Source organism: Macrobrachium rosenbergii, chromosome 53 (genome assembly GCF_040412425.1).
Source record: "Macrobrachium rosenbergii isolate ZJJX-2024 chromosome 53, ASM4041242v1, whole genome shotgun sequence".
In the NCBI taxonomy this organism is placed as follows: domain Eukaryota; kingdom Metazoa; phylum Arthropoda; class Malacostraca; order Decapoda; family Palaemonidae; genus Macrobrachium; species Macrobrachium rosenbergii.
Genome location: NC_089793.1, coordinates 44,269,939 through 44,286,841, shown reverse-complemented (window position 1 = coordinate 44,286,841; position 16,903 = coordinate 44,269,939). Strand labels below are relative to the sequence as shown.

The 16,903-nt window shown below is 35.8% G+C and overlaps 1 protein-coding gene across 2 annotated transcripts in view; it reads right to left on the bottom strand.

Annotated features, from left to right (window-relative positions):
• The window catches only part of Utx (Utx histone demethylase), a 292,973-nt gene extending 276,107 nt beyond the window's left edge, over positions 1-16,866 (bottom strand). For both annotated transcript variants that reach the window (XM_067097009.1, XM_067097010.1), the window contains exons 1-2: positions 16,656-16,866; positions 2,130-2,608 (exon numbers count right to left, since the gene is read on the bottom strand). In XM_067097009.1, the coding sequence (XP_066953110.1) occupies positions 2,130-2,608; positions 16,656-16,726 (550 nt within the window). In that variant the 5' untranslated portion in view covers positions 16,727-16,866. The remainder of the gene's footprint in view (positions 1-2,129; positions 2,609-16,655) is intronic.
• Between the last annotated feature and the right edge of the window lie 37 nt (positions 16,867-16,903).

The following is a 16,903-nucleotide window of genomic DNA, read 5'->3' as shown; positions in this document are numbered from 1 at the left end:
CACGAACGCTCAAATCAATAACAATTTAAGAATAAATTCACACTCGAATATCTATGGCGCGCACACACATACACAAACACAAACACATATATATATATATATATATATATATATATATATATATATATATATATATATATATATATATATATATATACATACACACACGTATGTGTGCAAGCGTGCAGAGAGCAGAGAGAGAGAGAGAGAGAGAGAGAGAGAGAGAGAGAGAGAGAGAGAGAGAGAGAGAGAGAGAGAGGAAAACAAACAATAGCACCATTGTACAGGGATACGTGGGTAACAACACGAAAACCCTCCTGATAGCAATGAAACCTGGTTTACAACACAGAAAAGATAAAAACGTAATTGTAGTAAAGGTTCAGGGATGAGGTTAAGAACGCAGAGTAGAACTCGCAAAATATTCAAGTGTAAGTAAAAACGTCCCAAGATGAGCAAGAGGAAATAAGAGCGAACGTCTGGAAAAACAGGCTGATGATGCTAACCAAGCCATGCATGCTAATAAAATAGCCAAGGGTAAAACAGAAAAGAAAGACAGAGTAAAATATTTGTCAAAAGGGGGATGGGTCAACGGTACAATCAAATGAAAAAAGAAAAGTGATGAATAAGCGATACTCGGAAGATGATTTGACTGATATATCAGCGGCTGAAAAACACCTGAATGTATTAACCACTGAAATGACGGTTTTCACATATCGATAATAAAGACACTTAGGAGATGGAAAGCACCGGGCTCCAAGAAATCACAGCAGAAATTACTTTAATTTAATTAAATGCCACCTTGTGCAACAAGAGAGCGAAGGCTGATGATTGGCAACTGGGATTCAGAAAAGACACCAAAGAAAGGTGACCTGAGTGAATAAACAAGTAACTACAAAGGCACTGCACTTGCGTCCTCAATAAGCTGCAGAGTGATACTGATAAAATGCTTAAGAGATGAACAACCTGCTTCAGAAAAGGTAGGAGTTACACGCAGAAAAGGTAGGAGTTGCACGGGTCAATTACCCTATTTGTTTTGAGATACATTGTGCAGTGTTGTTTCGAATTTAAATATCCCATCCAGTGGCTTGTACTGATTTAAGGGGAGTTTTTGTGGCAACCAAAGGCCAATGTGACGGAGAGTCTTCGTCACCATGGCACTCAAACTATCTATCAACGGCACAAGAGCAAATATAATGTTCTTGGAGTCTTGTTACGTGAATCTGCAGTGAACACTGCGTGCTACATGGATTCTGTGATAAACAAACCGGCTGTGGATGGAAGAGGTTTAAATTGGAGTAACGACAGAAAAAAACAGACACACTACGCATGCGATGCTATTTTAATCAGCAAAACACCACAAGGTTCACAAAGCTTGCTAACAGAATCGCGAGATGTGAATCAATATGTAGCTAAGGAAATCAGAAATAATGAGGACAGATTAAGCACAAAAGAGATAAGGCCGAGTCTTTCAAAGAATTAGTAACAATATCCAATCCAGGTTTTCGTGAGGTGGACTTTGGCAAGTCTAAATATATGACAAATCAAACAAGGGCCAGCTGAATAAATGTTGAAACCAAATAGACTGAAATTGAGACATAAAGATTTTCCTTCAGTCTAGTATGATTTGTATTGCTACACTGACAAGAATCATGGTATGACCATGAAACTATGTCTAAAAGATATAGCTAATGTTTAAAATAAAGCTTTAAGAGTAATATGAGGAGTCAAATGGCAATATTAAGTGGTAAAATACAACACAAGGGAAAGTGCGGAATTTCAATGTGATGATGAACCAGTAATGATGAAAGGGAGATAGAGGTGCTTGAATGTGTCCTTCGCTCCAATCAGGGGAAGTTAGTACGTGATCGTGTCAACTTGGTGTCTCTGGGCACCATTAGAGTTGGAAGACTCAGACCTACACATAAGAACCATAAGACAGGCTGCTGGAGATGAATTGAGATTTGTGGAAATGGAAGCACAAGAAAAAAAAAACCTGGTGGAATTTCACACACATACACATATATATAGATAGATAGATATGGATAAAAATATACATCTTACATTAAGCATCATCTGTGGGGCGAAAACTGTAAATAAACGAACGAAAAGTGTCCATCTGAAAGACTCACCCTTGGGGTAATCCTCCAGGAGTAGATGAAGATGACCGAGTTTACAGTAAGTCTTGGGCTCGATGCTAAGGCTGTTATCGGCCGTGTTGTGCGTCGTGGAGGGGGCGTTGTCATTGTTGTTGTTGCTATTGTTGTTGTTGGGGTTGATGCAGTCCTCCACGTCTCCGAAGCTCTCCTCCAACAGGGTAATGTCCGTTGTGGTCTTGGAGGGGACGCTGGTGGGGGTGGTGGAGGAGGTGGTGTTGGGGCTGAAGAGGTCCGTCTCTTGCTTGATGGAAGGAGGCGACGAAGACACGGGCTTCTTGGGGCTGATCGAATCTGACTCCACGCCATCGTTGTTATTGTTATTATTGTTGTTGTTGTTCTTGTTGTTGTTAGCCTGGATAATCAGGGACTCGAGGTAGCGGACAGCTTTCAGCACGAGAGCACGCTTCCGGCTGTTCCCTGCCTCGTTCAATTTCACAAAGCCAAATTGACGGCTGTAGGGGAGAGAAACCATGTGAAGGATGAACAATCAATAATAAAAGACATCACATAAAATAACAATAATAACATATCCAGGAAATCAACAGCTGCTAATGAAGCTATCCAGGCTACTTGAGAATCAGTGCTTTAGTTACGACATACTGAGATTAGGCATCAATCACTGTTGTACGTCTTACCAATAATACAAAACTGAAAATTATAAAGAAAGTAACATATAAAGGGTACATGCTTGTCACGAGAGAGAGAGAGAGAGAGAGAGAGAGAGAGAGAGAGAGAGAGAGAGAGAGAGAGAGAGAGAGAGAATATGAAACCATCAACTGCATTTATTAAAACAAGGGACTTCTCAAGCCGGAAGGATCCTCTACAACAACAACACAACGCCACTCACTTTAACCTCGCGAGTGGAAGCTGAGAGTATGAACCAAAATTTCCAGCACATTATAAATCTAACCCCTCTCATTCTTGATGCCAAGGACGTCAGAATGGACGGTTACATGCCCTAACCTACCCAAAAACCTAAGGGAACTAAGTGAAGTGTATAGGGTCATATGAACAGGCGAAATAGGAAGGGAAAAATAGCGAAAACGCCTAAAATTGCGGAAATCTGCAAAATATATATTTCATCATCAAGCAATCTCCCTTAACTAGTGTCCTACTTCCCCCAAACTACTTTTCATCGACCTATCATCGACCATTGTTTCTACATGAGCGAATCATCTTAAAATATTCTGATCTATTCTTCTATGTAAACCAACCTTTTTATCATTTCTACATACAGTATCTACACGTTTCTCAATTCTTACAACACATATACTCTACAGCTTCCATGTCTTTCATTCACATTCACAATCCATACGTCAATTCATTCAAAGAGAGCTGGCTCAACGATCCCTTCAAACATTTCCACCCTGGGTTCTATAGATAATTCAAGAGTTCTCTTTCCAATGTCTGCATACAGCCTGCTACCTTGCTTGCTTAATCTATTCGGTGAATAACCTCATTCCCATCCATATAACATCTGTTAAGACTTAATTCCGAATATGCATACAACTCAATTAGTTCTATTCTTCCGCCATCTAGAAGTTAAGAGGACATCGTGGGTATTACAATCACATATGTATCTGGTAAAAGTGACCGGTAGATTCTACATATATATTTACAGCTACATCTGCATGGTTTATATTTAAGCTTCTGACACTCTCTTACAAACACTTTCAAACTATTTACCTATTGTCTTAACAATATCTCTTCACCATCTATATCAGTAATGTACCATCTCCTGGAATCAACCATCCCATACTCCATGCCCAATTCATTTTTTATCACCAAACTTCACACCCACATCCACTGTCGTTTATGATATCTCACATCACTCCCTCCCTAGACATTAAAAAGTCTCAAACACATAATACACTCTAGCCGCAGACCAGCTTTTATGCCAAACCACTCTCCATCCTACACATTCTAACACACACTTCTTTTCCATTGCACAATCATTTTTAATCATTCATCTTCCATACGATTTAATCTCAGAACTGTCTTTTCATCACTGTGATTGTTAAAAATACATATGCGTCTGGTAAAAAAAAAAAGTGACCAGTCGGTTCTACAAACACACACACACATATACATAATATATATATATATATATATATATATATATATATATATATATATATATATATATATATATATATATATATATATATATATATATATATATATATATATATATATATATAACATTGTAAGGGTTTGTACAGCCTCGTTACTGGTATTTGTTTGCTGGGACAATCGGAACAATTGTTTCCCAGTGAAGGTCGTTCCACCTCTGTTTTCTGGAAGAGGTGGAGGTGAGGTGTCTAACTGCTTTAGTCAGTAAAGGCACGGCGGCCTCAGCAGTCAGTAAGGTATCGGACTATCGGGACCTGACGAACCAGTTAAAGGTCCATAGCAGCATGGGCGACCTGTTGATTCGAGTCTGGGGTCAGTAACGGCAATGAGATTTGGGACTCTGGACCTACAGGGTTAAGTATGAGTAACGTCATGTTCAGCAAAGCCAGTTTCGTCTGCGTTGAGAACCACGGCTCCTGAATTGCAGTTTCGTCTTTATTTGCAGCTTCGCCTGTGTTTGCAGGAGGTAAAGTTTGGTGGTCTGATTTGATTTATCTCTGCTGTGTCACAATTTTCTTGGTGCCTGCAGTGCCCTGCACCATTTATTGCAGAGGGTTGTCACAACCAATGTTTTAGTCCAGTGTAACGGCTCTTGTGCTCTGGAGGAGGATTTCGTTTTGGGGGCATTTTGATCATGATGACCTTGGCTTTTTGGTTTTTTATATACATATGATATAGTCCTTTTTTTTTGTTAATGTTTAGTGTACTTAAGACTAAGGTACTTTGTAATAGTAAACCTTTTGTAATAGTAAACTTTTTTTGCTGCCTGTTAATAATTATGAATTTGTATGTTTACTGTTTGTGATTTGCAGTCACTGTAAAAACGAAGTGTTTAAAACGAGCGTAAACTATCTAACCGTACAGTGTCCTGAGGTCTTTAATGATTGAAATGGAGTTTCTATGAGTATAACTTTTGATTAACTATTTTGTAAACTTTTTCTTGTTTGTCGTCTTTAAGGATTTTTTTTTTGTTAACGAATACAGACTCATTGGTGTTTTCCTGTAACAATTATGATTGGTTGATCTTTGGTTTTACCTAACTTTTTGTAAATAGTTAAAAAAAAATTGTAAACTATAAATGAAGTTTAAGGTATCTGTTTTGTGTTAACTCCATCCTCCTCTGTCTGCCTCAAGTGCTGCAGGATTTTCTCAGTCCCGATCTATTTTTATTTTTCATTCAAGAACCTGAAGAACCCAAAAGATATATAATGTAGCGTGGTTATCATGCCAGTCCGAAGTTATTTTTGAATAAACGACAAAAATACACCACAGGATATTAGTCCTAGTCGCAACTAGATCCTTTATGTCAAGTGAACTTTATATCAAGTAAACTTTAAGTAACAGCTTGTTTTCCTCAATTCGGCTATCCTGTCAATAAAAGTCTTCAATAAAATTATATATTAACCAAAAAAATAGATCAATCAAGACCAGCCTACCAAACTGGCTAAAAGCCAGAGTCTGATGTTTTAACTACACTTGGTGTAACTTTTGACTCTCGTCTTACTTTTGATAGACATCTAATGAAAGTGTCAGCAAATACCCAATTTCCACTTCTTTTAGGTCATTCAACCTCCGTTTACTAAGATACTGTTCTCCGGCGTGGATGTCTGCCTCTACCAGAGATTTCCCTCTTTTGGACAGTGGTTCGTGGTGGTGGTAGTGGTAGGTTTCTTGTTTCCTAACATTAGCAGTTATGACTTGCACCATCGATGGTCTCTTGCTTGTCAAATTTTCAAGTTGTATTTTAACATATTTCACATTCACAACTGATCCCTTATCCCTTTTTCCAGCCGAGAGCAAACAGATTTGCTGAAAAGAATCACCAATATGCAGTACATGTGCCTCGCTGTCGAACTTCTCAGCTCCAGAGCTCCTTTAGCCTATTCCTTGTATCGTTCCAGAGCTGCTTTATTCCTTATATCGTTGGACTGTGGAACAGTCTCCCTGAGGGTGTTGTGCAATTGGAAAATCAAAGGTTCAAGCGAAGATGCAACGCATTACTACCCCAAGCAATTCTCCTTGTATTTTATAATTTACTTACATTTTATCTTTAATTTTTCCTAATAAATGATCTCTAATTTCAGTGTTTCCTATTACCTCCCGTTACTTCTTTCAAATGAACACCATATTCTTTGGAAGCTTGAATTTCCCAAGCCAATGGCCCCTGTGGGATTGTTCCATATGAACAGGTTTCACCCAATGAATAACAATACAGGATAACCAAGTAGACAACGTAAAAATAACAAATTTCTCGGCATCTACCTGCATGGTCAATAGCCAAATGAAAACTTTCGAAAGTATGTACATCAAATGCAATGACACGATAGAAAGTTTCGCCTTCGTGTTTTATTTACAACCTCAAGAAAATACTCATCACCTGCGGGCACGGATCATTAAATTAAAGTATTTTTCAATCACAGACTGTTCTCTACAGCCTAACAAACTAGCACCTCAAAAATAAGCTCGTTTACAAAACCCAAAGTACAGTACCTCGAAATTCCCACGCGTTTACCTCTGCCTCTGTTACAACGCGTATGAAGCAAAACTCTCCAGAAAAAAAAGCGAAATGATCAAAAAAGGTAAAATTAGATCAAGGACTCTCAATCAGATAAACTTTACGGCCTTTAATATCAGTCCACTATATTTGTACAGAGAGAGAGAGAGAGAGAGAGAGAGAGAGAGAGAGAGAGAGAGAGAGAGAGAGAGAGAGAGAGAGAGAGAGAGAGAGAGAGAGAGAGGTTCATGTATAAAAACTAATAAACCGTTAGACAAAAATAAATTGCACTCTTCAGTACATAGCTTATGATCTCTGATCAGCAATATTATTCTCGAGTAAGAAAACGGCAAGAGGGTGTTATTATGGCAGACTGAAGCGCATGAGTCATTCAGAGAGAGAGAGAGAAACCATATTTTCCTAAAAGACCAGCGCGGCGTCGGCTTTGACCATTCGCTGATGCTCCAACTATAGAATTGTACGATGTGTATGACGACTGCGTGTGTTTCCAAAACGATAAAACTGAATACTATTACAGGATGATAAAATCTGGTCGTTACAGAAGGGTCGTCGACAAAACTACCCCTTTTATGTAAATCTTTTATTTTCCTTAATATTACAATAAAAAAAGTTTAGATATTCGCTCCATCATTACAAGACTGTCGTAACTCAAAAATTTGAAGTTTTGAGTTACATAGCTCATAAGATTGCCCATTTAATTCTGCGTCTTTTGGTAATAAAGTCGTAAGTCTAAGTGCAGTTATAGGGCTTTGAAACTTTAAAACGCTTCTTCTGAAAAATCAAGATTTTGGAGTTACGACAGTCTTGTAATGATGGAGCGAAAAACAACTCTTTTACCATGTGTCAAACATACACTTGATGATGCCTCAAAATTGGCATGATGCCATTTTAATAACGCTTTATGTCTTAACAACTGAAGAGTTTCTTTTAATATCTCTCTGAAGAACTTTAGCCTATAAACATACCCGGAAACAAAATACAACCCATGACCAATGTTCATTTACGTTATTAAAATATTTTACATGCACTAGCCAGATTAGTTCTACATTTCCCCAGACCTCTGTCGTAAATACTGCAGGCCAATGATTTCCGTTCCATTATGGTCACAATAAGACTCCATTCAGATATTGTATCCTAATAAAACGTGGAATCTGTAGTACCCCGGCTCCACCAATCCGCTATAAAGAAAAGCACAAACAAAAAAACCTTGTTTCTTATTCTTACTCGAACAATAAAAAGGTCTTTCCGTGAAGTATCAATGGCAGTCGTCATGCCAGTCTTTGACAGTTTAATCAATCCTCACACTACAGAAATGGAATTTTCGCATTATGTTAAATGTTTTCAGTGAAGTTTCAAAGAGCAACTGGAAGAATTTTTCAGCCTGTGCAATTGAAAGCAGCTCTCGTGTGTAAAAGTTCCAGTTAATAATGAGTAAAATCCCTGAAATGTACTTTTTAGTTATGCAAGTCATTTCTATGTATGTAACTAAATGAATGCAGGAACTTGTAACTAAATGAATGCAGGAACTTATAACTAAATGAATGCAGGAACTATGTAATAACACATTCAGTTCCCACTGTACATGTTAGTGTAATTTATAAGAGACTTGATGTTCAGGTTAATCTTTTTTTTATCTATCTATCTCCTTTCCTTTGAAGATCTGCCCTGTCTGCATTCCTCGGACATATGAACTACACAGAAAAGTCTGTGTTAGCATTCCCAGTCATAATGAAAATTTTATTTTTTACCTCCCATACACATATCCTAACTGAAACATGACAACCAAATTCAAGATAAACGTAAAACAGCAATAAAATTTGCAACCACAAAATTAATATCACATGCAGAGTAACTGAACATTTACAAGCAGAGTGGCTTCTATGGGGGAAACAGAAACATATATTAAACCAATAACCACAGAAAATACAAGGGGGAGCACCCTAGAGCTTGTACCCATCTTATGAACAGCTAATATTTTAACAAAAAATTATATCACTGCAACCACTGGCATGATTTTCAACTCGACCTACAATTATCTAATCACTGTTGCCAGACAAGCGACAGACTTTTGGTAAAATTTTCGCAGAAGTACACTCATAACTTTCTGTGCAATCTAGCTCACAAATAAAAAAAAAAATGACCTTTTCAGAGGGAACAATTTTTGAAAACAGAAAAGCACTAAAGACAAGAGAACCACAAATACAAATCTTGACAAATTTGCATAATTTAAATCTTAATGCTCACCATCAGGCTGATTAGCAATAAGTTAACCCTTGCAAGAGACTATCCACATAGTATGCCAGACATGAGATAAATTGTACCTATATTCAACTAAAGGCATGGAAACAGTACATACAGTGACATTTAAAGTGTAAAAGTTTATAAACATAAAATGCTGTGAGCAATAACAGCCACGATGAGCATTCCAGTAATCAGAGCTGACAAAAGTGTAGTCCATAAAAGGTCATCACACGGGAAACATTACATATTCAAAGGCTATACTCTCGCACAGAAGCACTACAAAATGAACTATAGACTGTATAAAGTCAACTCAAATGCCAAGCTCACTCAATCTCGCTCCATCACCACACTACCAAATTCATTACTAAACAATTCAGTCCTGTAAATTCCAGAGCAACAATGTACAAGTTCCCAAAGATAATTTATTTTATGCACCTTCTGGAGCTGCTCTAAACTGAAAATGATAGAGTGAAGGGTCTCATACATCATTTTTGTAAACAGACCCCTCCATGAAGTGGTACTAAAGGAGGGGGGCGGCAGCTTTACATGAAGGAAGAGACTGGCTACACTCAAGAGACAGAAGTACCACAGTGGAAATTACAGTGGTACAACATGACTTGAACAGGCAGATTTTAAGCACCACATGAAACTACTGTACTAAAATATGCTCATATATCACAAAAAAGAAGCACAATACCAAACTAACTTACAATTTTAACCCTATAAAATTATGTTACACATAATCTATTGGTGAAGATTGGGAGGAAAGAAGAATGCCCTAAGAAAAAAAAACATTGGAAATAACAATAGATACAAGCAAATCTGCTGTATGTAAGCCTACTGTAAAATGAGTCACTTAAAAAATTACTCAAGCATATTATTTAATGCATCCCAAAGCCTTAAAGAGTAAATGATGACAAGAATAAATGATACTGGAAAACACTTCCACCACAAAGCCATCCAGTTTACAAAAACTTTCCATTGGATGTGGAAATTTAATAACTATCAAAGAATACTAGCAACCCTGAAAATGCAATAAGTATATACCTACTACTTCTTTCCAACTAAAATCCTTAAACACAACCACCTGACAGACAGTAAGAGACAATGTCCTAGACAGAAGTAAGATGTGCTCGTAACTACCAGATCAAATGAAGTGCCATCCCAGTATAACATCATTAGACCTTTTAAAAGTTAGTAATGATACCTGCGCACATATAGACTAATGTCTCTAGACCCATATCTTGCTGGTGCATCTCTACTGAACAGGGTACAGTGCTTCAGAATACCAATTTATTAACCATCTGATGATTACCTAGGACCTGTTTGATGGCATTTTAAAACAATGTTATGGAAGTGAACACAAGCTACCAATAGAAATTATATTATAGTACCATAGTGTAAAATAAAACAACTTAATGAGACACCAAGTCATATTCTCACACTCTCACTTAGCTCAACCAATGAAGAATAAGAGGAATTTATTTCTGGTGATAGAAATTCATTTCTCGCTATAATGTGGTTTGGATTCCACAATAAGCTGTAGGTCCTGTGGCTAGGTAAACAATTGGTTCTTAGCCATGTGAAATAAATCTAATCCTTCGGGCCAACCCTAGGAGAGGTGTTAATCAGCTCAGTGGTCTGGTTAAACTAAGGTATACTTAACTTCAACCACAGGATTTGTTCTTAAAAGAGAACTGAATACTGGAGGAAGGTAACTTAAAGAAGTTGAACAGCTTATAAGGATGAGATCAAAGGGAATGGATGAAACTTCAAGACAAGGAGTGATTGGACAGCATTCAATACCATTTATATACAAGCAAGCAGCATTTGAAAGTGACTAATACATAGCATTGAAACTACTATATAATTAGACTACATAATGACAAAATACTCATAACAGTAACTTCTGCCAATTCTGATCTTTTCAACAATCAAGCAATCAAAATGCTGGTACCATTTAAATTATGATAAGGCTTTCCAGTAGTCTTTCAAGTCAGATGTTTTACTGCTCTTTTGGTAAACTTCTAAACTTTACATTAAAGAAAAAATAAACAATTAAATACTGGTGCCTCACAATTAAATGAAAAAGACAATGAAACCTTAGTGCCAACTTCAGTTACTCAATACTTCAACTCATTTCTTACAGTAATAAAATTTCTATTAAAAGCTACTGATATCTCAGGATTGACTACTACAAGATGTAAATTTACATAATACTACGGGATGGGGGCCCTGGAACATCTCACTGGATTAGGAAGTGTAAACTAAATCTATTTACTAGACCATGACAGAAAGGATCATAAATTAATGTGCATCACTTAACACAAATGCTGTCTACAGCAAAACATTCGAATACAGTCTCCCTGAGGATATCGTGTAATTGGAACTTCACATGTTCAAGCAAAGACCTAATGCATTACTACCCTAATACTATTCTCCTTGCATTTTAATAAATTTTTATCTATTTATTAACTTATTTACTTTTCTTTTTTAATAAGTGAGATCCCTTCTTTCTGTATTTCTCTTTACCTCCTCTTACTTCTTCCTAATGAATACCATATTTTTTGGGAACTTGAATTTCAAGTCAATGGCCCCTGAGGGCTTGTTCTACATGAATAAGGTTCATCTTCTGAATAATAATATCAATACATTCTGAATAATAATAATATGTAATACAAAATGACAACAGTAATAAAGCTAGATACCTTAAGAATCTAAATGGATTACCTATAAATATGACCAATGTCCGATAACTTCAACAATTAACCTAAAACTACACTAGTATTAATTACCAAACATCAGTCTCTTATATGCAGCAATACACCTAACTCAACATCAGGCCCTATACCTAACACTAGGTATATCATTCAAGCTATACAACACCAGCTAAAACTAACTATACTTTTAGCAACAAAAAGGCCAAGAGGTTGGTGAAAGTGCCTTATCATTTCAATCTTATAATGGAAACCTTTACAACTCACATTTATGACATAAAAAACTACATTTGTTACTCAACCATGAAAAACATAGCAACAATAATAAGGATGTGCAGTAATGGCAGCATTAACAGAACTGATAACAGTACTTTCACTTTCATTCAGTTAAGACAATTTTCTGAAGGTCAAGAGCATGACCAGAACTGTACAGATAGCTTTCAATTCAATCTTCACTATGGCCAAGCTTGCAAAAGCATTCCTGTACTCTGCAAAATAGACTGAACATATGAGTACACACATATGTAATGTGTACAGCACCAAAGCTTTAAAGTACATGGTGGAAATAGGGCCTACCTGAAAATACAAATAACTACGGTCGTTTTCATTTCATATGTCTACCCAATTTTCATCTGCCACACCCACAGGAGAAGTTGTGACACATGTGCACAGGTAGTAAATGACTGGCTGACAATCAATCAACATTTCCCATATTGTTGGCTTACTGTGATAAACATTAAACAATTTCTTCAGTAACACATGTTAATGTCTATATAAAGAAAAACCCTTGCCCCTTCTCATATAAATCACTAGCATGCTGATGTGTATCACTAATGTTATCAACAAAAGCACACAACAAATGAACTTGTATCAAACATTCTACTCAGATCAATCACAAACAAACGATGAAATTTCAATAATTATCATTTATCTTATTAGTATAGCCCAGGCTACACATTGACCTATACTCAAAAACTGTTAAAATCAAGATTTTCTTATCATTCATACTTTATTCAATGTACAGTTTCATTGAATGTATATAAAAGATAACTTACTCTGATACCAAAGTAATATATACATCTGTCAACTGAAAAATAACCTATAATATTGCTGACTGCTAGAACATAGCATGGACCAATGAAGCTAGGCCTATACTACTTATCTGCCAGATACTTTATTGTACTGGCCTTCTTTTAAGCACACACACACACACATTCCACTTCAGTCAAAAGTACTTATTTTATTAGCCTACATCCTTTATTTGTTCATTCTGTCTATCTTTCCAATTCCTAACAATGAAAAAATGTGTCTAAGCTATCCCTTCACACTCTATGTATGTCATCAACACTTTAAAGATGATGGGAACAGAATGAGAATTCAAACTTTTGTTCAATAAGTTGTTTTGCTAAATAGTCCTGAAAGTGCCCATTCCCTGAACTACTATAACTATTTGTAAACTCAAGAAAAAATTATATAAATATGCAATGTATCCTGAAAAGAAAAACACAATACCATTACCATCATGCCATGTATTAACTGAAATTTACCATCTCCCAGCCAATACTGCAGTGCCTGTTCCAGTCACCTCCTCCAGGCCCAAGAGAGCCTCATAAGACAAAAATATTTCGTTACAGTATTTTGAATACTATTAAAATACCTCTTATTTTAACTTGCATAATCAGATGTCTTTTTACTTACTTACAACGAGATAAAAAATAATTATTTAAAGCCCATCATTCATTTCAGTTTGACGCGATAGACTGTTAAAAGCTCATCAATCATGTGCTTGGATTCTTATATATTACCTGCATAAATCGGCATGTTTATGATCTAAATAAGGTATGAGGGGTCTTTGTATATATAAGCATTCAGATGTATAACTAATAAAATAGTTTGCATCTTTATCACAGCAAGCCTTCGATATTGGAAACATTGATTTCAGCCAATAGCGAGCTAGCTATGCATACTGCCACATCTATCTAAAACCAATGTTGGCGAGTGGATGAATTGAAGGAAACAGCCTACAGTACTCACAAAATTACATTACATAAAACAGAATGCTTCAGCCAGCCTTGCAACCAAATACCCAACATAGACTACATAGGGTCAATATGTATGCACAATAATAATATTGCATACATAATAAACACATTAGCAATCATCATGAGCATTATAAAGCAACAAGTTCAAATTATAAAAAGTAAAACAGTAAAGCCTACTTCCAGTATCTGAGAAGATTACACTATATACCATGTTCAAATTAAAAGCAGCTCATCATACATATTACTATGTATAAACATTCATACACATTATGTATAATATACATGTAGGTGCTAATATATATATATATATATATATATATATATATATATATATATATATATATATATATATATATATATATATATATATATATATATATATATATAGGCCTATATAATGTAGGCTATATATGTGTGTGTGTGTATATATATATATATATATATATATATATATATATATATATATATATATATATATATGCATATATAATACATATATATATGCATATATAATATATATATATGTATATACTGGTATATATATATATATATATATATATATATATATATATATATATATATATATATATATATATATATATATATATATATATATATATAGTATATATACTCAACATTCATAGAAAATTAATACGCACTGTACTGAACTAATTTGTGAAAGTATAAACATGACCCAAATTACTATACATGTACTGTATAGCCTACTGTTTTAAAACTAACCTAATCCAGAAAAATACTGTACAACTGCTGCTGTATGTTCATTTTTATAGGGACCTTGAAGGGAAAGACTACAAGGAGCACGGCAAATGAATTCAAATGTGTAATTTGTGCAATGTTCTATATGTAGCTGCTACAAATAATTTAATCTTCACCTATTAATATTATTACTATTCATAACTGCTAATATTAAGAAACATACACCTACCCCCATGAACCACTCTATCTAAAAATAAATCTCTGGCAGAAGCAGACATCCACACCAGAAAACAGCATTCTAGTAAAGGAAGGACAAATTACCTAAAACAGGTAGCACTGATTTTATCACTGTTATAAATATATGAGGCCTTTGTACATTACCTATAAACAGTAAAAACCATACATAATACACTGAATGTTCTTCGTAGGTATCTACATACATACACTCTTGCAAAATAGGACATTCAGTCAATAATCATTTAGTCTAAACAATAAAATGGTAACCTCAATCTGAAGAAATACAAATCAACTTTGAAAATGTTTATTACAGTTCCTTGCAACGTACTGCACTTCAGAATATTGGAGACCTGAGTCATACCAACCAACTTATGGCCTAGATGAAACAACTACAATTTCTTAATGTTCTAAACAAAATTACTCAAACAACATTAATAACGCATTCAATTATCAAACTGTCAAACATATATTAGTTTAGTAAATGCTGTACATGATTTGCTATATATTTTAAAAGTTATGTATAAACACAATAATAATCCTCAGAAAAATGTATGGTATATAGAACCTATATTCTATGTATCTCTGCAAATTAACTTTCACAGAAATACTAAGCTTTAAAGATTCAATGGTACACCACCTCTAGAAGCTGGGTAAATTATTTGCAACTTCACCATTTTACATTGCATTAAACCCTACTTGAGATACAAGCAAAAGATGTGCTGCAAACCCTGTTAATAAACCCTTAAGAAAATAATCAGTAATATGTACAGTTCTCTGCTCGTGTTCTCACATTCTGTGGGGTCTGCTGTAATCTTTCTTAGATTCTGCCAACTTTTAAGTACATTAGTCTAGCCAGGTTAGTAAATTTCTACCAGCAAGCCTGGATGTTAGCTCAATTAAATTGCCAAAACTCCTCATAACAAAGTTCCCTAGTCTATGCTCTAGGCTACCAAAAATTGACTGAACATAGTGTTGGCTAGCATTAAAATGACTTTATATATAAAAATATGGGAACAAAATTCTACAAATTTTACTTAGAACAGCTTACAAAAGATGCTTAATTACAATTTAAATGCAAGGGCACAGCTTTGCTTAATTCTGCTAATCTTTCAATTGGCAAGATGACCTAACCTACGGCTTGACTGCTACCATGGCTTTAGTACATTTTCTTGCATATTCATTTGAAATGGATATATATATATGACATGGGCTAGCCTTTGACTTTTCCAATAACATAATAACAACACCCTGGGCCTAGTCTTTGTGAACCCCCAACAGGATACACCAAAGCTCTCTGACGTGGCCTCAGTTAACAATGGCTTGGTTACCCTGGGAAGATGATTATTGGACACTTATATGTTAAAAATGATCCATAAACGAAAAGAAAAGGCTTTTAACATTTATAAGAAAGCAACACTGAAACACGGCTGGCATAAAGTCCTCTAGGCTAAGCAGTCCCGTAAACAAAAGACACGGTGGCAGAGGCTGCTGAACATGGCAGAAACGCCGATCAGCATCGAAATATGTAAATGCTGCTATCCCAGACTGCTACACAAAACCCACTACTTAGAATCCTTTTCACTATTCAACAGATCAAAGCTGAACAGACTTAGAGGGCCCGTGCAAGCGTCGTCTGTCAGCTGAGGCCGGTGAAGAACACCCTCATGGATTTGAACTCTTGTTAAAATCCCACACGAAAACACTTCAATATATTTGATCTCGTATTCGTGTAAGTGGAACGAATTCGTCCTTTCCAAGACACGAGAGGTGAAACACAAGGGAACATGAGCTGTGAAACGTCAAGGAGTTGCAAGAAGGGAGAAAAGGAAGCAAGAAAGAAAATCAGTTTTGAAGGTTACTGAAGGAGTCTTACTCCAGCTCTACTCCTACTCCTCACCTGTCAAGCTCTGAAAGAACTTGCAGCTCCTGTGGCGTCAGGTTTATTTCCTCGGTCTCTGTAACCTCCATTTTACCACCATTGAATCACTCACACTTCAAGCATGAACACAAAAATCACTTAGAAGCGGGATAAATCCCTCATATTCACTACCATTTAAGAGCGAGTACACATTCACATGCAAACGGTACACTATCCACTGTACAAGTACATCAGTACACGCTGAAGGGGCAGGGAAGGAGAAGCAG